The sequence below is a fragment of the Pan paniscus genome, chromosome 16 (genome assembly GCF_029289425.2).
Source record: "Pan paniscus chromosome 16, NHGRI_mPanPan1-v2.0_pri, whole genome shotgun sequence".
NCBI lineage: Eukaryota > Metazoa > Chordata > Mammalia > Primates > Hominidae > Pan > Pan paniscus.
This window is the reverse complement of record NC_073265.2, coordinates 54,820,889-54,848,174: the sequence shown is the minus strand read 5'-3', so window position 1 is coordinate 54,848,174 and position 27,286 is coordinate 54,820,889. Positions and strand designations below refer to the sequence as shown.

Sequence of the window (27,286 nt, the reverse complement as noted above, 5' to 3'; positions counted from 1 at the left end):
TTTACTGTTCCTAATTGTGTCATTTCATTTTCCCCAAGTTGTACATTTTTCAGATAAAGTGATGGGTAGTAATGGTTTTTTAAAGTAAATCTATACTGTCTGTAGATACTGACTTCCTTATAATGACTCAGCAAAATTTCAAATTAACTTGCTCTTGGGCTTTTCAGAATTGAAATTTCCTCACCAAAAATGTTAGATTTTGTTCTGTTTTACAGATGGTCAGATCTTAGTTTTGGAACCAACTTGAAAGGAAAACAACCCTTGCGTCCTGAAAAATTAACTTCATATGTATCGTATTACTCTTCCTATAACTATTAATTATCATATTCTAGAAAACTGATAGATTTGGCATATACGCCTTTCCATGCTGTTCTCAAGTGTGGCCACCTAACTGCTGATGTACAAGTCTTCCCCAGGCCAGAACCTTTTGTTGTAGATGAAGAAATTGATCCTATCCCTAAAGTCATTAACACAGGTAACTTTTTAAAAAAACTTCTTTCTTAGTTTCTCTGTTATCCTTACTTTCTTCTGACTTGTGACTTTTACTCTCTTCTCTGTCTAGGAAGGTTGAAAAGAAATATATATTGTGGTACAGGTTGAGTATTCCTTACCCAAAATGCTTGGGAACAGAGGTGCTTTAGATTTCAGATTTTTTGGGGTTTGGGATATTTGCATTTTACTTAGTGATTGAGCATCCTTAATCTGAAAATCCAAAGTGCTCCAGTGAGCATTTCCTTTGAGCTTCGTGTCAGCTTCATGCATGTGTAATAGCTGTGGATTGTGGAGCATTTCGGATTTCAGATTTTCAGATAGGGGATACTCAACCTGTACTAGGGTGCTGTTGTCATCAGCACTTTGGATTGGAAGATTCATTACCTAAGGGGTGGCAGAATATTGGTCTTTTATGGTAAGGTCATCAGTTGATCTCCAATCCTAGATAATTATAACCACGAATTATTAGAGTTGGAAATCATAGCCGTATTCACTAGCATTGAAATATTTGAGATGATTCTTAATAGACATACTGAACTTAATTAGTATCATAATTAAGGTCATATAAGAAGGGCTAGCTTCTATACTTTGCAGTATGACTCTTGATATGTGACCCTGGGAAGTCTTCCTCTAGTTCTTATTGGCTAGGTAGGGAGAATCAACCAGATGGTCTTGGAGTTCTTGGATCTGATATAGTGTACTCTTCTAGCACTGCTGCTTATATTATGACTGAAAGAAAGTGATGTACCACAGCTTTTACCTGGTTCGTGTTGCCAATACTATGCTTAACTGAGACTGGCAAAGTGAAGAGTCAAAAATAGCAAGGAGCAGTGGAGAGGAGACTTGCTTCCTATTGGTGGGTGGACTCCTTGAATCTTGGGTGCATGTTAAATCTTTTAGGGCTGGATATTATCAGTGTTTCAGTCACCATTACAGCCTTGATGTCCAGCATAGTGCCTGACACTTAGTAGGTGCCCAATAGGTAATTGTTCAGTCAATAAATGATTAGAATTAAATGTTCAGTGAATGCTCATTGTTTGTGGTGTACAGATTTTTAAGGAGTGTTGGAGTGAGGGGCTGTGAACAGTCTTTTTACTTTTTGTGCCTTTAGCTTCTGGAAGCAAGGCATCCATCTCTTCTACTGTGACTAGACAGTAGTACATTAAGTTGTACCAAAAGTCTTGTTGCCTTCATAACAGTTAGATTCCACTTCCTTCCCATCCTTTTTCGATGAGTAAATTTGAATAGGTCTTTTCTTTCCCATATAAACTCTTAGTGGAAGATCTTTCTTGCAGCTGAACTGCTTTAAAATAAAGTAGACCTTTTTCTATTCAAATGAAAAATATCTAGCTGCTTATACTAATGCATTTATTACTCAGCTAAGGGAGGTAAGGACAGCAAATCTCCAGAGAAACACACTTCCTAATGTATTAGAAATATGGTCGGGCACGGTGGCTCACACCTGTAGTCCCAGCAGTTTGGGAGGCCAAGGCGGGCGGATCACCTGAGGTCGGGAGACCAGCCTGACCAACATGGAGAAACCCCGTTTCTACTAAAAATACAAAATTAGCCAGGCGTGGTGGCACATGTCTATAATCCCAGCTGCTTGGGAGGCTGAGGCAGGAGAATCACTTGAACTCGGGAGGCAGAGGTTGCAGTTAGCTGAGATTGCGCCATTGCACTCCAGCCTGGGCAACAAGAGCGAAACTCTGTCTCAAAAAAAGAAAAAAGAAATATAAGGTGTTCACCATGATTCTGATTTTTAAAAATTCTTTTGAAAATATGGGTATTAATCTAGAAGAAAGACTGAAAAGTACATCAATAAAATATTAATAGAGATTTCCTTTGATTATGAATGATGAGTGACTTTTTCTTCTTTATAATTTTTATTGTTTTTTAAGTTTTTATATTATATAATCGAAATGTTTAAGTTCTTTTGGTTACAACATTTATTTTTATTTATTTTAGGTTTTCAACAAATACTTTTGGTCTTTACTACAGCGTCTATAAAGCAGAGAAATCATTGTCATATTTAGACTGCTTACCCTAGTTTTGTAGAGAATACAGTTCTTTCTCAGAGAGATGTTTTTAATACAATAGCTTTATTCTTCAAAGGCTGATTGTAGTTGCTGCGGAAGTGTTTGACTATGATGCCCCCTGGTGACCTGAACATCCCTGACTACACAGAGGGATTAGACCTTTCAGTTTTTGCCTTGGCTGGGGTCCTAACCTTATAAAAATAAAATTTAGCTGATTTTGTCATATAACTTAGACTCATTAAATAAATGACAGTTATCATTATTTCCTGAGCAGCTTAAAATGCAAATTATTAGACGACTCCATAGACAAATCTAATAACTTTCCCAGTCATCATATTTGAAACCCCAACCTAAACAGTGCATTTGTGAAATGTAATACGCGGAAAATAATGTACTTTTCCATAGAATGAATTAATTCTATGTTGATTCCTTCATTTCAGATTTGGAAATAGTGGGATTTATTGATATAGCTGATATTTCAAGTCCCCCAGTTCTGTCCAGACATCTGGTCTTACCTATAGCACTTAACAAAGGTGAGTTGCTATTCCACTGATACGTCTGAAGCGTCTTATTAACTAAAGTTGTTCTTAAATCTTAGATAGTAGGATAGCCTATTTTGCAGAATTTAGGGGAAAGGAATAGTTACAGAATTGGATTTTAGAAAATGGAATATTGCTTAATATATCAAAAAAGTAATTCTGCTTTACATGGTAGAAATATTTTGACACATATTTACTGTGTGTTGGTTTGTGAATTTACAGTGGAGGTCCTCTTTAGAGATGAGAATGCTTAGTCCCTCATCCAGGGCTCTGCCTTTCCTAGTACTAACATGCTGAGAAAGCTTAAGTAGTTATCAGATGGTTACTTGATAAATGTGTAAGTCAAATACAGCTTTATACATGGAAGAATCACATCTGTTCTTTGTTCTACTGGTGCCCAGCACATAGTAGATAACTCAGTAAATATTGTTGAATGAATGGGTGAATCCAGGCCCTTGTGAGTCCTCCTTACTGCAGCATATATCTCTAGGAACTATAAAGTCATCTCCTCAAATTCAGCATCTCTCTGGAGAATGCTAGACTCTAACTCTTTAAAATTATCTTTTTCAGGGGTGGCACTGTGCTGTGGTGGGTATAGAGCAGGAGCTTTTGTCCCTGACTGGCTACAGGTTCAAATCCTAGTTCTACCTTTAAAATTATCTTTTCCTCTGTTTTAAGCTGACCATCCACTTTACATTTATCAGCTTTCTCTAAGAACTGTATGTAGTCAGTCAGGTTTTCACATACTGAGTAATGACCACATTCCATTTATGCCCAGGTTATCTCAGTTGGAGTATTGGATATTCTATAACCAATCACATGTTCACAGACAGAATCTTGAATATATACCCACAGACGGCTTTATAATCACTGTGTTGATAATTATTATTCTCAGAGAACAGCCAGATTTCCCTTAGTTCTAAGGCCCTGGGGAATTCTGCATGCTAGTATACTTACCAAGAAAGAAATTAAGCAAAATAAACCATTTATATAGGGGAATAGTGAAAAGAAAAATATGGGAAGGTGGCCGGGCGCGGTAGCTCACACCTGTAATCCCAGCACTTTGGGAGGCCAAGGCGGGTGGATCACAAGGTCAGGAGATTGAGACCATCCTGACTAACATGGTAAAACCCCATCTCTACTAAAAATACAAAAAAAAAAAAAAAAAAAAACCTGGGCGTAGTGGCAGGCGCCTGTAGTCCCAGCTACTCGGGAGGCTGAGGCAGGAGAATTTGGTGAACCTGGGAGGCGGAGTTTGCAGTGAGCCGAGATCGCGCCACTGCACTCCAGCCTGAGCAACAGAGAAGACTCCATCTCAAAAAAAAAAAAAAGAAAAAGAAAAAGAAAAATATGGGAAAGCAGAATAGGGCCATTTTGTAAGGGCTGTTGAATTTTCTAGCTAAACTGGGCTAATTCTTCCTGTTGAATTAGAAAGTCTTTGAACAAAGCAGAGCAGACAGATATTTTTAGAGGGAAGTTAATTGTAGGAAGATTCATCTGTCAGCAGAGTGTGAGAGAACCTGGAGAATCCAGTCAAAAAGCTTATAGAGTAATCATTGTTTACCTTTGGGGACTCACATGCATGTGCTGCCCTAAGCCTGTTGGTTATGAATGCACTTGACATCTCTGTATCTAATTCTGTTTAAATGGGTGCCTGAAGCTTCCAGATAGCATCTAACTAAACATCCTAGTGGAACTGTGGAAAATGGATTTTTGTGTGTAAGCTTTACTGAGATATAATTCACATACCGTATACTTCACCCATTTAAAGTGGTTTTTAGTATATTTGCAGAGTTGTGCAACCACCACCACAATCAATTTGAGAACTTTTTTATAACCCCAAAAAGAAACCCTGTACCCTTTAACTATCAACTCCCAGACCCCTCCCCCCATTTCCCCTACCCCAAATAACCACTAATATCCTTTCTGTATATATAGATTTGCCTATTCTGGATGTTTTATATAAATGGAATTCATATAATGTGTGGAAACTGACTTTTATGTAGATATTGGAAAACTGGAATGAGTTTTTCCTGCTTGTTATAATATTCCCTTAGAACTCTACACTATCCCTTAAAGGCTAGAAACATCCAAGAGTATAAATTGGGGTTTGGGGTTTTTGTAGGTAATTTCAGTCTGACCTGTTTTCTCTTTTTTTCACAGAAGGTGATGAGGTGGGTACTGGCATCACTGATGACAATGAAGATGAAAATTCAGCCAATCAGATTGCAGGCAAAATACCCAACTTTTGTGTCCTGCTCCATGGTAGCCTAAAAGTGGAAGGAATGGTAGCGATTGTTCAATTAGGGTAGGAAACTTTGTTTACATTTGGCTGAATGAAAGGGAAAATCATTTTACAAAGTGAAGTATTTTGCAGACTTTTCTGAAGGAAATAGAAAGGTCCTTGTCACCTTTTTCCTTTTCCTGCCACACACTTTTCCCACCTGCTACTACATTCCTTTTTTTGTTTTGTTTTTTTGAGACGAGGTCTTGCTCTGTCCCCCAGGGGTACAGTGGCATGATCACGGCTCACTGCAGCTTCAGCCTCCCAGGCTCAAGCAATCCTCCCATCTCAGCCTTCCAAGTAGCCATGACCCAGGTGTGCACCACCATGCCTGGCTAATTTTTTTTTTTTTTTTTTTAATTTATAGAAGTGGGATCTCACTGTGTTGCCCACACTGGTCTTGAACTCCTGGGCTCAAGGATCCTCCCACCTTGGCCTCCCAAAATGCTGGGATTACGGGCATTGAGCCACAGTGCCTAGCTGCTATTACCTTCTAAACTACTCTTTTAATCATCCCCTAGAATAAGTGTGGAGTGAGCCTTTTAATTACATTGCCTTTATTTTATATCCTTTCTCAATTTTCCTCTTTCTAATCCTATCTAGAATACCTGGGTTCTGGTTATAGCAATGCTACTAACTTGCTTTAGGATCTTAGGCAGGATTCACAGGCTTCTCATCTATAAAATGAGGGGATAGAACGAAACAAAAAAAAAAGATGCTAATAACATTGAGCATTTTATTATGTGCCAGGCACTCCTCTAGGTATTTTACATATGTTAGCACATTTAATCCCTCATAACAACACTATATGGGAGGTATCAGCATTATCCCTATTCTATACATGAGGAGACAGGCTTAAGAGAGGTTGTGGAACTTGCCCAAGGTCACACAGCTAGTAATGAAAGAGCCATGATCCTTACCCATGCATTCTGACTCCAGAGCCTACTCATAATCATTCTGCTGTGTTCCTTCCCTGTGAGGAAACCCCGTTAGCTTTTACATTTTCTGAAGTCTCAAAATCTGCAAAACCATCTATTTCCCTTTCTATAATACATATTGTTAGAAAAAAGGAGGTCACTGATCATTTTCTGGCCACTACCTGGGGTTGGCTGGTATAGATCAAGAGTTAGGATTAATTAAAGGAAGCATGGCTCCATTTCTGCTACAGTTAAAATTAGCTGGTCCAAAAAGAGGAATGCAGATCTTACTAGGTATTAGTCTGCTATATTTCTTGGCACCCAAGCTACTTGCACTGGTCTGAATATGAGAATCATCTGGGACCCTTTGAGAAACTGGGGACAGAGTCTCTTTTACATAACAGGATGATGGCCTTGAGCCCTGTGGTAGAAGGGCTTCTCTTGGTGCTGCTGTGAGTGACTCAGTGAGGCAGGTGACAGGACCTATAGGTCACAGCCTTTACCCCTCCTCATCACCTCTCCAGCTGCTTGCTGCCCTTTGTGATTTGTTTTTTCTCTTTCAAGATTGCTTTTGATTTCCATATCCACATAATTTTACCTGAATAATAATAAATGTCTCAGAAGAATGGAAATATTAGGGGACAGCAGTATGCATTTTCAGGTTTAGGGTTTGGCTTTGGTAAAAGTAATGTGCCTGATTTCAAAGCTGAAGCCTGTGTCTCTCAAGAGAAAAATACAGGCTAGACTTATTTAACTTGACAGTCTCAGGCTTGATGTTCTTCTGATCTTCCGTCTTCTCTCCATCTAGTCCTGAATGGCATGGAATGCTCTACTCCCAAGCTGACAGCAAGAAGAAATCAAACCTCATGATGTCTCTCTTTGAGCCTGGCCCAGAACCTCTCCCATGGCTAGGGAAAATGGCACAGTTGGGTCCTATTTCAGGTATAATCCAGATCAGAGTTTACTTATCCTGACTTTGTTTTCATTCTGCTGTTCTCAATGTCTCTGACTGTGCAGTCAGAGAACTGATTGATCTCCCTTACTGGTATGCCATGGTCTCGGATGATGCTGGATGTGTACGGGGAAAACTTGAAGAGAGTTTGGTGTTTGAACTCCTAAATTTTACAGCTCAGGAGAAATCAACATTTAGATTGCTTTAAGTAAATGCAAATTCTTCAACGGCTTAGAGTGAAAAACTAATCTCCATAATTTTTTTTCTTGGTGTACTATAGTTCAAGTAATTTCCTGTCATTCCTAGATAATGTAATCTTTCCTTCTTGAAACTTTTTTTCTGTAGCTTTCCTGACATTGCTTCTGGTACCGATTTGACTTTTTCTTTGGCGGACTTTTCTTTCTCTCTTCGTTTTATCTTTTCTTCCCCTTGCCTCATGGTTTCCAACATGTTCTTTGCCTTCTTCTCTTTGGTTATTCTTCTCCCTTGGTTATTTTATCAGCTGTAATAACTTCACATTTCCCAAATCTATAACTCTAGTCTCACCTGATCTCTCCGTGGAATTTGCCTATCATATTTCCAGTTCCTAGTTGGATCTCTACACCTGGATATTCTGTCACAGTCTCAAGCTCAGCTGTTTGTTACAGACCTATTGTCCCGCACCCCTTTCTCCTCAAACTATTCCTCCTTCTGATTTTCCTCCTCCTTTTGATTAAGTCATTTGTGCCGCTAGCTACTCAGGTTCCAACTGTAGTCATCTTTGACTCATTTGGGCCCATTTCAATTTCAGGAACATCTACCAAGCAACCTATTCTGTGCCAGGCCTAAGGGATAAAGAGTTAGCTGGAGTTGTTCAAAGTCTAGTGGAAAGTGGAAAGATCACAGACTGGCACAAATCAGAGTTAGCCTGGAGGAGATGATGATGAGCTCTGCCTAGAGGACTCAGGAGAATCTTCACAGAGGAGAAATACCCTAGTTGAGTTTTGAAGAAAAGGAGGAACTTGCTGAGCTAATGAAGGGAAGAAAGGGCATCCTGGGCAAACAGAACACCTACAGAAAGAAAAGGAAGTGTGGCACAAAATGTGAGAGTGGGTGTGGGAGGGGCAGATGGTAGATTGGAGATTGGTAGTAGCTAGAGTGGAGCAGGCCTTGTCTGAAATGTGAAGAACCAGGAATTTATCTTGCAGATACTGGGAAACCACTGAAGAGGAGTAATGTGATCAGATCCTTCTGGCTACAGTGAGAACAGGGGGATACCAGTTAGGAAACTATATTTTAGGGTCTGGTGCCCCCTGCAGTTGTACAGTATGGCCATAATCCAAGTGAGAGATAAGAAATTTGTATTTAGAAAGATATCTCTGTGGAGTGTGGATTTGAAAAGGCAAGGACCTGTGGCTGAAAGTTACTGTGTTAATCCTGGAAATGTGAAGATGAGAGCCAGACCGTGGCAATAGCTGGGGGTAAAAGATATTTAGGAGGTAGGATCAATAATGTTTGGATATGAAAATTATGGAGAGAGAAGTGTTAAAAATGACCCCAGGTTTCTGACCTGGGCTGCAGGGTGAAAGATAGTACTATTAGTTGAAATAGATAATAGAGAGAGAAGAGTAAATTTGGGAAGAACATATTTTGTTTATGTTGAGTTCGTGCCTATGAGATACAGGTGGAGGTGCCTAGAGACAATTCTGTAGAAGTCTGAAGTTTAGGAGAGAGGGCAGAGTTGGAGATAAAATTTTAGGTTGTAAGCCTATCATAAATAGTTAAAATGGTGAGAATGAGGGAGATTGCTCAGGGCAGTGGTTCACAAATTTTGAGTTTTTGTGTACAAAAATAAACTTGGAATAAATACCTCATGTTCTCACCCATATATGGAAGCTGAAAAAAAATGAGCTCATAGAAGTACAGAGTAGAATCTAGAATCATGGTCATTAGAGGTTGGGAAGGGTAGTGAGGAGAGGAGAATAGGCAGAGGTAAGAGATACAAAGTTACAGCTGTTAGGGAGGAAAAATTTCAGTGCTCTGTAGCATGGTAGCCTGAATATTGCTCACAATAATTTAGTGTATATTTTCAAACAGCTAGAAGAGAGGATTTTGAATATTCACAACACAAAGAAATGATAAATATTCAGCCAGGTGTGGTGGCTCATGCCTGTAATCCCAGTACTTTGGGAGGCCAGGGCAGGTGGATCACTTGAGTCCAGGAGTTTGAGACCAGCCTGGCCAACATAGTGAAACCCTATCTCTACCAAAAATACAAAAATTTGCTGGGCATGGTGGTGTGCACCTGTGGTCCCAGTTACTCGGGGCGGAGGTGGAAGGATCGCTTGAGCCCAGGAAGCAGAGGCTGCAGTGAGCCCTGATTGCATCACTGCACTCTAACCTGTCTGGCCCTCACAGAAAAAGTTTGCCAACCTCTGACTAGACTATTGTGATGGTTTTCACCAAAGATGCCTATCTATAATCTAAGATAGTAGTAGCATTCAGACTCCTTTCTGATCTGGCTTCCAACATAGCAACACTTGGCTTGTTACAATTGTTCTTCATTCCAGTTGAACTGCTGTTCACTCTGCCCTGTGTTCATGTTGTTTTTTCCTCCTGGATCTGTTCTGCTTTTCAGTGTGGATAATAATAGCTAATATTATAATGAACTTAACTTTGTGCCAGGCACTGTGCTGGACATAATGAGCATACCATCTCATTTAACTCTCACAGCAGTCTTGGAATTGGAATTATGATAACAAATAACAATTAATAGTAAAACCTCAGAGGGTTGTTGAGCAAAACATGCAAAATAGCACTATTGTTTGTACCAATCCCTCCTACTCCCAATTCTGTTCTTAGAGACAACTACTTTTTAAAACTTATTTGTTTCTTTTGGTATTTATTTATATTTCTTTTTTTTTTTTTTAATTGAGACAGAGTCTCACTCCATCGCCCAGGCTGGAGTGCAGTGGCGCAGTCTTGGTTCACTGCAACCTTCACCTCCCAGGTTCAAGCAATTCTTCTGCCTCTGCCTCCCTAATAGCTGTGACTACAGGCGCAAGCCACCATGCCCCGCTAATTGTTGTATTTTTAGTAGAGATAGGGTTTCATCATGTTGTTGGTCAGGCTGGTCTCAAACTCCTGACCTCAAGTAATCCTCCTGCCTCGGCCTCCCAAAGTGCTGGGATTACAGGCGTGAGCCACTCTGCCCAGCCTTATTTACATTTCTAAATAATATAGGTATGTCCCTATTTCTGTCAGGGGTTCCCCCATTTTATTATTATTATTATTATTTTATTTATTTATTTTGAGATGGAGTCTTGCTCTGTTGCCCAGGCTGGACTGTAGTGACATGATCTCAGCTCACTACAACCTCTGCCTCCTGTATTCAAGCAATTCTCGTGCCTCAGCCTCCCCAGTAGCTGGAACTGCAGGTGTCCACCACCACGCTTGGCTGATTTTTGTATTTTTAGTGGGTATGGGGTTTCACCATGTTGGCCAGTCTGGTCTCAAAACTCCTGACCTCAAGTGATCCGCCCGCCTTGACCTCCCGAAGTGCTGGAATTACAGGCACGAGCCACTGTGCCCGGCCTCCCGTCTTATTATTTTTTATTTATTTTTTGAGACAGGGTCTCACTCTGTCACCCAGGCTGAAGTGCAGTGGCACAGTCTTGGCTCACTGCAGCCTTGACCTCTCGGGTGATCCTCCCACCTCAACCTCTCATGTGGCTGGGACCACGGGTGCATGCCACCATGCCTGGCTAATTTTTTTGATTTTTTTATAGAGACAAGATCTCACTATGTTGCCAAGGCTGGTCTCAAACTCCTGGGCTAAAGCAATCCTCCACCTTAGCCTCCCAAACTGTTGGGATTACAGGCGTGAGCCACCACACTCAGCCCTTTTCCCCCATTTTAGATGCCATTTTTTGACTTTTTAAAGGATGAATATTTAGCTCTATTAACACCGCCATCTCCCACCCACCTACACAAGACGCACATTTTCCCTCCTACTATCCTCCCAATATAGTTATAATGTTCTTTTTGGTTAAATCAGTATTCAGTCCTTGTTACATGATGTAAATGTTATTTACAACTAAGCTATACCAATTTGTATTTCCTTTGTTTTGCAACTTTTTGTCCCCTAGCTCAGTCCCAGTTATTTTTTTTCTTTGCTTGTTTTCTATATAACTAATTCCTCCCTAAGTAAAATACATTCTTCAGGTATTTTCTCAGTTTCCTTTTTTTTTTCTTAGCGTCATCTCCCATCCTCCTGCTTCATAAATGGTATGGTTATTCCCCAGACCTGTTGCATAGGTGTTGTCCTGAGTCTCCCCTTTACATCTCTCCTATGGATCTCCTGTTCATAACTCCTCCTGAAAAAAAGGGTACATGGGAAGTAAATATTTTGAAATCTTGTATATTTTGAAAATATATATATGTTTATTTCATTCTTTATATTTAATGATAGTTTGGTTGGGAATTGAGTTCTGAGTTGGAAGTCATTTTCCCTCAGAGTTTTGAAGCATTACTCTGTTGTCTCTTCTGGAGTCCAGTGTTGCTACGGAAAGTTAGTGCCATGGTGACTCAAAGACCTTTGACCCTGAACTGTATTTTCTCTATATTCCTTGGTGATCTTCTTTGTATCCCTGGTATTCTGAATTTCAGAATGTTGGTCTCTTCATTGATTTTGCTAGGCACCCAGTGTACCCTTTCCATCTGGCAATTCATGTTCTTCAGTACTGGGAAGATCAATTATTTCTTTGATTTCCTCTTTCTGTATTCTCTGTTCTCCTTTTCTGGAACATATATTTGTGATTTGTGTTTGTAATTTTCTATCTCTTTCTGCCCATTTTCCCATTTTAAAAATTTTTGTTCTGTCTTCTGTATCTTCAAATTTATCTTATAACTTTTATTTTTTGTTTATACTATCTTTTTAAAATTTCTTCTTTCATAAATGTAATATTTCCTGTCTCCTAAGCCAGTTAGTTACCACATATAGGCTCCAGACTACTAATGACAGTACAAAATAGGCTCTGATTAGATGTTGAAATGTTTGGTACTGATACTAAGTGCTAGGGGATAAAAGGGTCTACAAAAACCACTATCTGCCAGAAAAATGTGAAACAATTTCATGGAAGGGGTAAGATAGGAGCTGGACTTGGAATATAGGTAGGTAAGTTTGGATAAGTAAGGAACAGCAGTGTTGAATGGTGGGAAAAGCGTTGGCTTTTGAAGCAGGCCCAACTGAGTCACTGTGAAACCTTGTATAAGTCCAACCTCTCTGTGCCTTAGTTTCCTCATCTTTAATGGGACTAATAACATCTTCGCTCTAGAGTTGCTATAAAGAGAGAAGTTGAATATGTAAAGTATCTTGCACATAGTTGGAACTTAATAAATATTCTTTATTCTGTAAGTTCCTTGAGGCTGAAAAGTATCTTCTCTAGGCACAATTCCTGGCATAGTGCTTGCTACGTAGTGGGGTCTTACTATAGATAATGAATGCATAAGTGAATGAGTAAATGAGTGAATGAGAAGGGAGAGCATTCTAGGCAGTGAGGAGTAATAGAAATAGCAGGAAAGTTGGAAATGAACTGTTGTGTGGGAAAGGACTTGCAGGACCTTAGCCTGACTCAGAAGGTTTATATATTGACAAATATTAATGGAAATACGTCTGGAGAGTTGGGCCAGTATTTTATGGAGGAGTCAGGGCTGAAGAGGGTTGACAAAGGAAGTGTTGGTTCAATATCAAGGTGTTTCAATTAATGACCAAATCAGGGATAGAGAATGTCTGGCTCAATTAGACAGACTGGTCTAATTACATTTTTCAACACGAACTTTTGGGCAAGAGATTTAAGTTCTCTAAACTTGTAGGAAAATGACTCCTGCTCTGTCTACACAAGAAGGTGGTAATAATAATAAAGATCAAATACACCATTAGATGTGTGCTTTATAAGTTTGTGGCAGTTTCATAGACTCAGGAAGCAGGTACAGAGACAAACCCTGTTTGTTCATGTAGCTATAAAACCAATGTGGCTTTACATTTTTGGAAGCAATAAACTAATAAGCCATATTGGGGTATGCTTCACCAATAAAAGTATTTCTTGTCTTGCCCTTTGCCTTAATTTGGCTATATATAGTTTTCCTTTTTAATTATTTTAATGCCTAGACCTATGCTGTCTAATCCAGTAGCTACTAGCCACATTAAATTTAATTAAAATTAAATACAATTTGAAATTCAGTTTCTCAGTCACACTAGCCACAGGGCAAGTGCTTAGTAGTTAGTAGCTACCACATTAGACAGCACAGATATAGAACATTTCCATCATACAGAAAGTTCAGTTGGAGAGCACTGGGTTAGACTATATAGAATTGCAGTATATATATGTGTGTCTATGTGTATGTGTATAAATATATATTTTTTAATATGTATTTGTTTTATCCTTTGACCTTAATTTATAAATCAGATAAGTGAAGCTTGTTTCTTTAAACACATTAAGCTGTTTTTCACTTAAATGGGCCTCCTGCATCAGTGGCTTTCTATTGAGAACAGGTTCTCCAACCTGACTGAAGTTAATGGATTTTCTTAATTAACAAAGTGATAGGATATCAAAGATTGAGTGATTCAAAGAGCTTCTAGTCTAAATGGAAATGTAACTGATTGTGTTTTGCCAGATGTCATTTCAAGAATGTCTTTTCTTTTAAGATGCTAAAGAAAACCCTTATGGCGAGGATGACAATAAGAGTCCATTCCCCCTGCAGCCCAAAAACAAACGCAGTTATGCCCAGAATGTGACTGTCTGGATCAAACCCAGCGGCCTGCAGGTAACATTACCATTTATGTTGCTTTCCACTGGGGGACAGGAGACATTTGGGTAGGCAGGCAGGCATTTTATTTGATTTTCTTTTCCTTTGATACTTAGTAATTCATTTACTTCTAATGTTTGTCATTATTTCCAAAAGGGATTTGAGATGCCCTACAGTAAAACATGTATATAGCAAAATCATTTTTTTACAAAATTTAGAGCAATAAGAATCCTAGAGGAAGGAGGAAGAAGGAAGACAATTGTGCCAGGAACCCAAGGCAAAATAATAACTTTACGTGAGTGTTTTGGCTCTGAGCTTCCTGTTACCAAGGTCAGTTGTTCTTGTCTAAAGAAAGGAAATTTGTCAGTTTGTCTAGAGAGACATATTTTCCTGGCATTGAATTTTAGTGTGAAATTTTTTATATGGTAAGGCATTGAATAACATAATGGGTATTGGCTTTAACAACAGTTTTGGAAAAGATGTAAAAGTCTTCATAACTATATTTCTTCCATCCCTTCAGTAGAACTCAAGCCATAGCATTACATTTCACAAAAACACTTCCATAGGAAGTTATGATAATATGATTATCAAGGAATGATGCTTTCAGGCATGGTATTCAGGAACATATGATAATATGCTTATCAAGGAATGATGCTTTCAGGCATGGTATTCAGGAACATATGATAATATGCTTATCAAGGAATGATGCTTTCAGGCATGGTATTCAGGAACATTTCTTTCATCAGCAAAAAGTCATTTATACCTGTTTTTAAAAATCACTTATTGAAACTTTTTTCTCCTTTGAGCACCTTTATTTACATTTGTTCTTCCAGTAAGTTCAACCTAAACCAAATGAGAAGAGACAGGCCACTTGGACAACAAAAGTAGTTTCTGTTGACTGCACAGTCTCTGAGCCCCGTTTCCATGGGGACTGAACCACATCCTGCCAAGGCTAAAGTGTCAGGGGCCTCTTTGTTGGAAAATCAGGGTCTTCTATTTTCCTGATATCCCTGACCCCAGTGCTTCCTTGTCAGAGGGATATTAGAACCACTTTCACCACCAGTTATAGCTGAGCTTTTCTTAAATTATTTTTTTTTTAATTTTTTTTGTTTGAATCTTCACTACTATCTTGGGTTTATTTTTCTTATTCTGGTAAAATATACATAAAATGTACCTTCAACCATTTTAAAGTACACAATTCAGTCCCATTTAGTACATTCACAATGTACCATCACCACTCTCTAGTTCCAGAACATTTTAATCACTCCAAAAGGAAACCCTGTGCCCATTAGGAAAGTCACTCCACATTCCTTCTTCCGGGCCCTGGCAACCATTGATTTTCTTTCTGTCTCTATGGACTTACCTATTCTAGATATTTCATGTAAACAGAATCATACAGTTTGTGGCCTTTTGTGTTTGACTTCTTGTACTTAGCATGATGTTTTCAAGGTTTATTCATGTTGTAGTACGTATCAGTATTTCATTCCTTTTTATGGCTAATATTCCATATGTCTATATGTATATGTCACATTTTGATTATCCCTCAGTTGACGGACATTAGGGTTACCTTTTGGCTATTGTGGATAATGCTGTTACGAACATTCATGTATAAGTTTTGGTCTGAACATTTGTTTTCAATACTCTTGGGTATATATTTTAATGGGAATGGGATTGCTGGGTCAGACAGCAATTCTCTTTAACTTATTGAGGAATTGCCACACTCTCTCACAGCAGCCACACCATTTTACATTTCTGCTAGCAGTGTATAAGTGTTCTAGTTTCTCCACATTCCTACCAATACTCATTGTTTTCCTTTTATTATTATTATCATATAGCTATCATAGTAGGTGTGAAGTGGTATGTCTTTGTTTTTGCATTTCCTTAATGACCAGTAATGTGCATCTTTTCCTGTGCTTATTGGCCATTTGTGTATATTATTTGGAGAAGTATATACTCAAGTTCTTTGTCCATTTTTTAATTGGGTTTGTCTTTTTGTTGTTGGGTTTTTTATATATTCTGGATATTATGATCCTTAGCAGATATATGATTTGCAAATATCTTCTCCCATTTTGTGAGTTATCTTTTCACTCTCTTTATAAAAGTGTCCTTTGATACACAAAGTTTTTGGTTTTGAAGAAGTCAAATTTTGTCTCTTGCTTTTGTTGTTTGTGCTTTGTGCTGTCTTAACTAAGAGATCATTGCCAAATCCAAAGTCATAAAGATTTACCTGCTGCGTTTTCTTTTTCTTCTTCTCTTTTTCTCTTGAGAAACACATCTCACTACGTTGCCCAGGCTGGTCTCAAACTTCTGGCCTCAAGCAATCCTCCTGAGTAGCTAGGATTACAGGGGCACACCACTGCACCTGGCCCCTGTTTTTTTCTAAGAGTTTTATAGTTTTAGCTTTTACATGTAGGTCTCTGATCCATTTTGAGTTAGTTTTTTGTATATGGTATGATGTAAGGGTCCAACTTTATTCTTTTGCATGTGGATATCCAGTTGTCTCAGCACCAAATGTTGAAGAGACTATTTTTTCCCCATTGAATCGTCTTTGCAAAAAAGTCCCTGGCAATAGATGTATGGGTTTACTGGGTACATTTTTATGAGGCAAGTTCGTTTCTGTCAGGGGATTTATTTTACTGTCAAGCCTTTTGAAGGAGGGAGTGCTTTACTAATGTTGAACTGACATTAACTCAGAAGGGATCCTCATCTTGACATTGTAGCTGTGTTCTCATTTTCATTTCTTTAAACATTTAGATCCATTCTTTTATATTATTTCCCTTTTTTACCACAGAATTCTAATGTTGGATTTTTTTTTTACCCTTAATAGACAGATGTACAGAAGATTTTAAGAAATGCAAGGAAACTACCTGAAAAAACACAGACATTCTATAAGGTGAGATAGACAGAAGAGGATGTGCCCAAAATATATGGTTCATGACAGTAAAACTGTGAGATGGCAGTGTGAATATGGGCAGGGGTTAGAGATGTATGACTTGTGCCTCAAACTCAGTAAAAGTGATAGGTCTGTTCCTTCCCTAAAATCCAAGAATTGGAAGAATTTAAATGGCCTAATTCTGTACAGGCGGAAGGTTTTTCTGTGTTGGGGCTGCTGTGAATGAATGACTGATGGAAGCAGCTGAGAGGACCTGTGGGTCATAGCCCTGAACTCTCCTCATCACTCCTATATGGGTATCCAGGCCAACCCCAGGCAACCAATGTATGTGGCTTCCTGGATGGGGAATTGCCCAGAACATTCTTTTTTTTTTTGAAATGGAGTCACACTCTGTTGCCCAGGCTGGAGTGTCGTGGTGCAATCTTGGGTCACTGCAACCTCTGCCTCACGGGTTCAAGTGATTCTCCTGCCTCAGCCTCCTGAGTAGCTAGTACTACAGGCACGTGCCACCACGCCCAGCTAATTTTTGTTTTTTTGTTTTTGAGACAGAGTCTCACTCTGTCGGCCAGGCTGGAGTGCAGTAGCACGATCTCAGCTCACTGCAACCTCCGCCTCGTGGGCTCAAACAGTTCTCCTGCCTCAGCCTCCCAAGTAGCTGGGATTACAGGTGTGTGCCACCATGCCCGGCTAATTTTTGTATTTTTAGTAGAGATGGGGTTTCACCATGTTGGCCAGGCTGGTCTTGAACTCCTGACCACAGGTAATCCGCTCGCCTCGGCCTCCCAAAGTGCTGGGATTACAGGCGTGAGCCACCATTCCCGGCCTAATTTTTGTATTTTCAGTAGAGATGGGGTTTCGCTGTGTTGGCCAGGCTGGTCCCGAACTCCTGACCTCAGGTGATCCACCCAAAGTGCTGGGATTACAAGCGTGAGCCACCCCACCTGGCCACCCCAGAACATTTTTATTGCACCAGAGACTCTGCTTCTAGGAATGATATCTAACATTACACATTTATGAATTGCAGAGGAGATGGCCCTGCAGAATCACATGCAGCTAATCCAGAACCATTGGTGAAGAGACTGTTAAGTTACAGGGGGTGGGGTAGAGTGGGGAACATTTAGGTTAGCTCCTTGATTCTCCCCTATTGTTGTGGTGTTTGGCTGGAATTAAATTAAGTGCAGCATAAAGTATGTCATTTGTGTCTTAGCTTTCTAATTCTAAAATGTGGCACACACAGCCAGCCTCAGGCTAGCATCTTAACCAGAAGATACATGTTACTTTGTCTGGGTGTTATCTCATTACCTTTATGTCACTGTTGTCTTCAAACCTAATTATGTAGTAAGCTGGTGAAATAAAACAGCTTTAATCAGAGTTCAACTGGAGAGCTTCTTAGCCAGCCAGGTCCCTCCCTAACTGAAGCCCATAATCCACACAGTCCATCCTCCCTGCAGAGCTTCCTACAGTCATCAGCTATTTACTCATGATGACACACTTGTTTGGCCTTCTTCTTAACTTTCCACTTTTTAAACAGATGATAGTAGAAAGATGGTCAGAGAGCCCATTTCTCTTTTCTGGTTTTACATAATTCTACATATTAGAGCTCAAAAGGGCCTAGGGAAAGTGCTTCAGCCTCTGCAGTGGGTAAGGAAGGGGTTATTCTCATTTTATAAATGAGGCCTTTGAGACCCAGAGAGGCTATATAACTTGCCCAGACCACTCCACTAAGGGGTTGTTGGGGCACTTCATATTTCTCTGCTTCTATCAGTAACCAGCCTTTCTTTTTGTTGGTCTTTCCACTCTGACTCCTCCAGGGCCTCCTCTGAGCCTGTTTATTGTCTTAGCCTGAGGCCCCACCACAGTGGCATCAGAGGGTTAAGAGCCTTTTCAGATTGAGGGCAAGTCTTTTCCATACCTAAATAACGGGGGAAAAGTACTCCTCCTTAAAGTTAGGAGTAACGAAATGATGGATGCAAAGTGCTGACTACCACATGTGGCATAAATGCTCATTAACTGTAATGATGACATTGTTTCATTCAGCTGTCTTCCTTAGCCTGCTTCTGGTCACCTGCAGAGGAACCACTTCCCAGTAAAACCATCACATTCTTGTTACTGGCGTCCCTAAATAAACATTTGTTCTCATATAAAATTGCTCCCTAAAGTTCAGTCAAGGAGAACTTATGCTAAACTGAGCACTTAGAAAGTATGTGTTAGGAACACATTTCAGGAGCATTGGTGATTTTCTGTCTTGTTTCAGGAGCTGAACCGTTTGCGAAAGGCCGCTCTAGCCTTTGGTTTCCTGGACCTGCTGAAAGGGGTGGCTGACATGCTGGAAAGGGAATGCACACTGCTGCCTGAGACAGCCCACCCTGATGCTGCATTCCAGCTGACCCATGCTGCCCAGCAGCTCAAGCTGGCCAGTACTGGCACCTCTGAGTATGCCGCTTATGACCAGAACATCACACCTTTGCACACGGACTTCTCTGGGAGCAGCACTGAAAGAATTTGAAACTGACTTTTGGAGCTTTCCTTCTTTTTTCATTTCAACTGAAAATGATTTAGGTAAAAACCTTTCCAGTATGTTCACCTCTCGAATAGCCACCCAAAGACCTTCCTGAGGCTGCCTCAGAAGCACCACTTGCTGTTTTGAATGACTCTACTAGTATGAGAAGGATGTGAAGGTGGTTGGCTGGTTGGGCTTTAACTTCCTGGGATTCATAATTTTTAAGCTTGGAAGATAGCTGCTGTTCCCATGATGGGCACATTTCCTGAGAAGCTTGAATGACTGATGAGCATAGAGCACCCCTGCCTTCCTCAGGAAACCTGACCGGCAAGGGCTCTCTGGCTTCCTGAAAGCTTCACCTCTTCCCTCGTTTATATCTCAACTGTAAGGGCATTTTCAAGCTTCTGTTCATGGAATGAGCAACTCAGACTGTCTGGAGCTTGCTGAGTACAAACACACCACCACTAAGTTTCAGAACTTTCCTTAGAACTTGGGCAAAATGTGGTGGTAACTCTTAAGTGCTTTTGGTATCTCTTGAGATTCTAACTTTTAAAGAGCAACCATTAATGTGTAAAATGATTCCTATTTCTTCAAGGTTTTTTTTTAATGAAAATAAAATATTTGATTTTCTAGAAAATGGTTTCACTATGAAACTAAAGGTCATTTGCTTTTGGTCTGTCTTATCACTTTAATATAATTTCAACTTTCTAAGTGGCATAGATTCATAAATCATGAGGTTTCCTTATTTCTGACACTGATTAGGCCTCATTGCCTAAGCAAGCTTCTGGCTAGATAATCCTGACAGATCACCGATTCCAAAGTTAATTATGGTTCCAATTTATCAGCTAGCTTTATGACTTTGGGCAACTTCTCAAGGCTTTGTCTGCATCATCAGTGTTTTTCATTTGCACCACCTTCCATGTAACTCTCAGGCTTCAACCAGAGCAACTGTTTTTGGTTTAACATGCTGAACTGCTACGTAATATTTTGCCTGAACAAAGATCTTTATCACTAACAGAGAACCATTAGACTAAATTATCTTTAAGCACAGTCATTAGAATTTTGATTGTAAATGTTTTAATAGAAATACACAATCTTTCACTTTCTCAGACAGCAATAAAGGGGTTTGTAACAATCACTAAGAATACAGAATTTTGCCACGAGGATGCAGCATAATCTACTGCAAAGCTGATCTGCCCAGTTACACGTAGTCAGCTGCAAGAATATCAGAAATCAATACAAACAAGTATTGACAGGTGTTACAGACATGCAAAATGTCCTTCAATGCAACGAATTTTTAAGAAATCAGCTAGCCTATATTAATCAGATGTTTTAGGTCAAACCAAGTTTCCATCTTGGGCTCAGTGAAATAGTATTAACTCATTGAGTCTCCTTTCCCCCAGGAATGTTGGGAATGGCAGAACAGAAAGAGCTATCACTCCTTAAATTCTTTTATGCAAGTGTTACTCCAACACTTATTTTACTTGGTTTACTTGGAATGTATGAGAGGAAACATGTTTTTTACAATGGCCAACTGTATGTCTAAATTTTCAGTTCTCCTTTTTGTGAGTTTCCTGCCAGAAATCCTTGTTAAAGGATCAGCGGGTGTTCACCCCGAAGTTCTTGCTGTTTTCAGTGTCCTACTGCAGACAGGTTTAAAAAGCCAACTGAACAGCAGCAGAATGAAGGTCTGTTCAAAAATGTACAGTCCCACCACTCACTAGAACAAGTACACAAGTAAATGGACTCAGCCAGTGCAGGAGATGGAAGGCTGCCATTTTTTATGTTTGTGCACAGCCTGACAGTTTGGAGGTGTGTTTGGCCTACTCTAATGTTTCTAGTTTGTCAAAGGCTGTACACTGTTACTGCCAGTTTGATCTACATACTGTGTTCCCTTTGGATCCCTGCTACCATTTGGACCTCGTGTGTGTGTGTGTGTATGTGTGTTTGTGTGTGTGTGGTTTGGTTTGGTTTGAGACAGGGTCTTGCACTGTCACCCTGGCTGCAGTGCAGTGGCACAATCTCAGCTCACTGCAGCCTTGACTGCCTGAGCTCAGGATCCTCCCATCTCAGCTTCTTGAGTAGCTGGGACAACAGGTGTGTGCCATCACACCCAGCTAATTTTTTTATTTTTTGTAGAGATAGGGGTCTCACTACGTTGCCCAAGCTGGTCTTGAACTCCTGGCTTCAAGCGATGCTCCCACCTAGGTGTCCCAAAGTGCTGGGATTACAGGTGTGAGCCACATTCCTGGCTGAGTTTGGAACTTGTAATCTCATTGTTTTCTAAATAATGTTTCATTTTTCTTCAGTGTTGAAAATAGTTGATTTACTTAAGAATGGCATGATCATGATGTTCCAAGATTCTGATTAGTTACTTTCAAAGCATTCTGTGCCTCTTCAATGCCCACACTGCTGAGCACTATAATAATAGATGTTGTTAGGCCAAAGGAGTCAGATGTAAAATATGTTCTCTAGCCCCACTCTTAGAAATGTTTTATCAATGACTCAGTCCACTTGATTTTCAAAAAGTCAATGCCATCCCATTAAACAAGTATTAGGTACAGAATAATTAATTCCTGCCTGAGTCACTTTAACAGCCTTCTATAGAGTGACATAGTCTTGCTTTTTTTCACAAGCAATAGCTGAAAAGAACAAATCTCAACTGTAAGAACTGTCAGTACATTGTAGGGATAAAGCACTTTTTGAAAAAAAATCTCTGGCATGTATTAGACAGACTGAACATGAGATAGGGTTGGGGTGGGCTGAGCCTTTTGGTGTCATTAACTGAATACACAAGAATGAACCTCTCATCAGATATCAGGAATCCATGTCATGCAAGTACTACAATAAGATAACAGTAAATTCAGGAATGTTACTGGGGAAAAGGAAGATAGCCTCACTGAGAATTTAATCATTTAACATTAAAAAAACTTTTACATTGGTTCAAGAAGGTAAAACTGTAAGAATCAGATTAGGCTCAAACTGGCAAGAAGCCATCTAAATCTTTCTTTTTAGTGGATCTTTTTCTTTTTTTGTCCATAGCGCCGTCTGCGCTGTTTATAAAGGTGACGAAAATTTATGTATAAACCTGAAAAAGGAAAGAGGTCAATTAGAAATTAGAGTCTTTGTCTATTTATAACCAGAAGCTCTTGTGGCAGGGACAGTATCTAGCTGTCGTCATATCCCACAGCAAAAAGCTTATTGCAGCGGCTCAGGAAGGAGTACAATTTAGAACAAATTAACAATACAATAGCAATTTTTCCCCAGTGGGTTTATTTATTTATTTATTGCGACAGGGTCTCATTCTGTCACCCAGGCTGGAGTGCAGGGGCACAATCTCAGCTCACTGCAACCTCCGCCTCCTGGGTTCAAGCAATCCTCCTGCCTCAGCCTCCTGAGTAGCTGGGATTACAGGCGTCCACCACCATGCCTGGCTAATTTTTTGTATTTTTAGTAGAGGTGGGGTTTCACCATGTTGGTCAGGCTAGTCTCAAACTCCTGACCTCAAATGATCTTCCCAGCTTGGCCTCCCAAAGTACTGGGATTACAGGCGTGAGCCACCACACCCAGCCTCCCAGTGAGTTTAAAACATTTTTTTCCCTTATAAAATTTTCAAACACGCAAAAGATTAAATCATTGTACAGTGAACACCTAGATTTACTGCTTTTTACTATATTGGCTGTATCACATCCCTATTCATCTATCCCTCCAGCCATCTCATTTTTTATGCACTTCAGTGTTAAGTTGCAGATATCAATACACCTCACCCCCCTAATTCTTCAGGTAGGTATAGTTCAATATTCTTTCTTTCTTTTACAGTAAAATTTACAATGAAATGCACAAATCTAAAGTGCAGAAACAACCTAATTTTTAATTCAAGCCTACTCAAGAACATGGCCAGGCATGGTGGCTCACGACCGTAATCTCAGCACTTCGGGAGGCCAAGGTGGGTGGATCACCTGAGGTCAGGAGTTTGAGACCAGCCTGGCCAACATTGTGACGCCCCATCTCTACTAAAAATACAAAAATCAGCCAGGCATGGTGGCAGGTGCCTGTAATCCCAGCTACTCCGGAGGCTGAGGCAAGAGAATTGCTTCAACCCAGGAGGTGGAGGTTGCAGTGAGCCAAGATTGTGCCACTGCACTCCAGCCTGGGTGACAGAGCAAGACTCTGTCTCAAAAAAAAAAAAAAACTAAAAAGTCCTTTGACCTATATACAAATGTTAACTGGCTGTTTACACTGCTTCAAAATTATAAATGTGAAATTAGGATTTATTTCATTCTAAAGAATAAGAAAAGAGCAACTACATATTCACTATAAGCAAAGTAGATATGAACATAAAATCTTGCAAATTAGAGTGTACAACAATATAAACAACACAAAAAAAGATACTAAGGCAATGCACTTTAAAATATTTCTACCCCTCTACCCTGTTCACTAAAATATTTTAAATGTCTTTCCAATATTTATTCCTCTTTATCTTATGCCCATTTCATGGGGCCTAGTTATACTGAATTTATACAGGAATAAAGGTAAAAAGCTGTCTTTAATGAGTACATTTTCTGAACTAAGAGTTCCTCTCTTCAAGGGCAAAACATTTTAATATTTTTGGTTGGCAATATTTCTGAAATGGATTATACCCTTTGCTGAAACAAAAAAAGAAATAAATTTTAACCTTTTGCAAATGACGTGGGCCTTACAATGTATACTATTTAACTGTACATCTGCCATGCACTGGCACACTAAGGGGCTCCTAATACTATGGTATAAGTCTCTCCTCCCGCAACACTAAATGACCAAGACCACTGGGCTTTCTGGCTTCCTGGGCTTACCTTGCATGGTCTTCCTCTCACTGTCTGGGGTAGCAAGCCGTGACAATGATCCCAACAACCTCTATCTCCTGTTATTTCATACCTTTGTGTAGTCCCCTCCCATGTTATACTGGGTTGGTCTGTGTGATGATTTGTCACTTCTGAGATTAGGCACTGTGGCTTCGGGCTCTCTCTCTCTAACCAATTGCTCTGGGGGAAGCCATGCGATGAGTAGCCATATGGAGACGGGCTATGGCAAGAAACTGAAGCTTCCTGTCAACAGCCACAGAGTGAGCTTGGAGCAGATCCTCCAGCCCCAGTCAAGTCTACAGAAACTGCAGCCCCAGCTGACAGCCTAACTGAAACCTCATGAGACCCTGAGCCAGTACCACCCAGCCAGGCTGCTTCCTGACCTTCAGGAACTATGTGAGATAATAACTATTGATTGTTTTCAGCTGCTAAGTTTTGGGGTCATTTGTTACACAGCAATAGAGAACTAATATACTATTGTTGCATCCTTCTGTGGCTAGGAGACTGGACAGTTATATTTATTTAGGGCCACCTTAAGTCTTTTGTGAAATAAAGCAAGGAGAAATATATAAATTACCACTAAAATGTATCAGAACTGTAAAGAGTCCTTATAGTTAGGAGCTTGTCTTATCCTTAAACATGTAAAGTTCTATGTATGATAATCAGTGTTTTCTCCTCTCAAATATATTTAATGACAAAATTCCTTTCATTCTGTTTTTATGTTCTTAGTTGTCATATTAAAATCAATACGTATTAGTCTGCTCTTTAAAGGAAAAAATTATTTTTCTCAAATTGTATTTAACCTACATGTAAGAATGTATGTATTTTCACATCTAGGTATAGAGTATAGATAATATGGGTAGAATCATGTATAGTTGCATTTAGAAATCACCAAATACTGATTACTAATAAATTTTTTTTTTTTTGAGACAGAGTCTTGCTCTGTCACACAGGCTGGAGTGCAGTGGCACAATCTCGGTTCATTGTAACCTCTGCCTCCTGGGTTCAAGCGATTCTCCTGCCTCAGCCTCCCAAGTAGCCGGAATTACAGGCATGCGCCACCAAGCCCAGCCAATTTTTGAATTTTTAGTAGAGACGGGGTTTTGCCATGTTGGCCAGGTTGGTCTCGAACTTCTGTCCTCAAGTGATCTACCCACCTCAGCCTCCCAAAGTGCTGGGATTACAGGCATGAGCCACCATACCTGGCCTCTAATAAGAATTTAACAACAACAAAAAATCCTTATAGTTAGGAAGCCTTTTAAATTTGTCATATTTGTAATAATTTAGGTTTCTTTCTTTTTCCCTTCTGTTAGTTTATAAAGGCAGGAATTTATGATTTTATATAAACATAAATTAATAGGTCAGCAGGTTTTCCATGAGGAACAGGGGACTTTCCTATTGTGAGGTGGAAGGCTTTATGACAACCCTTGGCTGCTCAGAGGCCTTTATTCCCTTCTTCCTTCCTTGCTGCTGGTTGTCTTATCACCTCTATAAACTCTGGATGAGGAATATGCTACTGAAATTAGTAAAAGTGGGAGCTTCTTAGTCTATTTTAAAAGGTTCCTTCTTTTTTTTTTATTTTTATTTATTTATTTATTTATTTTTTGAGACAAAGTCCTGCTCTGTCGCCCAGGGTGGAGTGCAATGCTGCAATCTCAGCTCACTGCAACCTCTGCCTCCCGGGTTCAAGCGATTCTCCTGCCTCAGCCTCCTGAGTAGCTGAGATTGCAGGCACCCGCCACCACACCCAACTAATTTTTGTATTTTTAGTAGAGACGGGGTTTCACCACGTTGATCAGGCTGGTCTCGAACTCCTGACCTCGTGATCTGCCCACCTCAGCCTCCCAAAGTGCTGGGATTACAAGCGTGAGCCACCATGCCTGTCCCCTTACATTGTTTTAAACAAGAAATATCTTACGGTATATTCCCAATCGCCAAGAGCACTTAAAGAACATAATTTAACCGCTGGAGATTTAGAAAAGAAATATTTCCTTACCATAGCATATTCCCCCAGTGGGTCTGTTTTTGCAAAGTAATCATTCTCTAATTCTGTCCCAAAAGAATTCTCATATGGACTTTTACATTTCTGAATGATTTAATTCTACTGTCTAAGAAGTGACAAGAAAAAGTCTGCATTAAAGAATGAATACTTACCTAAAAATATCATTATAAGATAAATCTGAAGAAAAAAGGAAAATCTAACTTTGATTTTCACTGGATATGGCAATGTGAAACTGAATCGTCCGGTCTCATTGAATATTGGAATGGACTGAATCACTGAGACAGCTGAAAACAGAAACAAGAACTTGTTAGAAGCAAATGAAACAGTCACATTTAATGACAGGAACTTCCAGCCCTAGTACTCTAAAGTTTCAGTTCTGGGTGTGCTGGAAAGGCTTTCTCCTCCGTTTGTACAGAAAGCTCATGCCTCTCCTTTTTTTCCCCTAGTTTTCTAAGAGATCAGCCTCCAACCTGTCAACAGAGACACAGATGAGGAAGTCATGGTAGTGGGCTTCTTCTATTCTATAAAATGGAGAGGAAAATCCCTAGCTGACTTATGTATGAGATGTTTGTCAGAATAAAATAAAGTCATCAGTAAGAACCCCCTTTGGAATACTAAAAGCATCACACAAATGGGAAGCACGCAGGACATAACCACCTGGCTTTCCAATGTTACAAAATGAGCTACTTTTCTCGAACAGTCTGGGTACCAGGAGTATTATGGAAGGAAGCTCATGGAAAGAAATCCCTGAAAAATCCAACATTTCCATTTATCGGACTAAGGCCGGGGAAGAAAGGACTGGTCTCTCAGCTTCTGGGTACCCCCTGGAGCTAAGCTATGAAAGCTAAGAGTCCCTAAGAGTACCTTCCGCCAAACATCCCAGTGGATATAAGGGAATCCACAGAGTGTAACGAAGCCATGTGAGCACCTTCCAATCCATGTCAATGCACGTCAGCATGTAGAAAGAGTACCTATTGAAAATAAATGGTTCCAATGTGAAAAGCCACTTCAGGTTCTGAATGCAACCTTAGAATATCATTT

General features: G+C 39.8%; 2 protein-coding genes across 10 annotated transcripts in view; one reads left to right on the top strand and one right to left on the bottom strand.

Moving 5' to 3' along the window:
- INTS14 (integrator complex subunit 14) overlaps positions 1–20,039 on the top strand; it is a 31,649-nt gene extending 11,610 nt beyond the window's left edge. For 7 of the 9 annotated variants that reach the window (XM_063596736.1, XM_003827979.4, XM_055099038.2 and 4 more), the window contains 7 exons: positions 333–475; positions 2,972–3,064; positions 5,234–5,378; positions 7,080–7,213; positions 13,909–14,027; positions 16,837–16,902; positions 19,157–20,039. In XM_063596736.1, coding sequence (XP_063452806.1) covers positions 333–475; positions 2,972–3,064; positions 5,234–5,378; positions 7,080–7,213; positions 13,909–14,027; positions 16,837–16,902; positions 19,157–19,408 — 952 coding nt within the window. In that variant the 3' untranslated portion in view covers positions 19,409–20,039. Of the gene's footprint in view, positions 1–332; positions 476–2,971; positions 3,065–5,233; positions 5,379–7,079; positions 7,214–13,908; positions 14,028–14,227; positions 14,305–16,836; positions 16,903–19,156 lie in introns of those variants that run through there. The other 2 variants (XM_063596737.1, XR_010109944.1) reach the window with 2 other exon arrangements.
- A 423-nt stretch (positions 20,040–20,462) lies between these two features.
- The window catches only part of HACD3 (3-hydroxyacyl-CoA dehydratase 3), a 47,372-nt gene continuing 40,548 nt past the window's right edge, over positions 20,463–27,286 (bottom strand). Inside the window, exons 9-11 of the mRNA XM_003827985.5 lie at positions 27,110–27,216; positions 26,398–26,529; positions 20,463–22,490 (exon numbers count right to left, since the gene is read on the bottom strand). Of these exons, the coding sequence (XP_003828033.1) occupies positions 22,414–22,490; positions 26,398–26,529; positions 27,110–27,216 (316 nt within the window). The 3' untranslated portion in view covers positions 20,463–22,413. The remainder of the gene's footprint in view (positions 22,491–26,397; positions 26,530–27,109; positions 27,217–27,286) is intronic.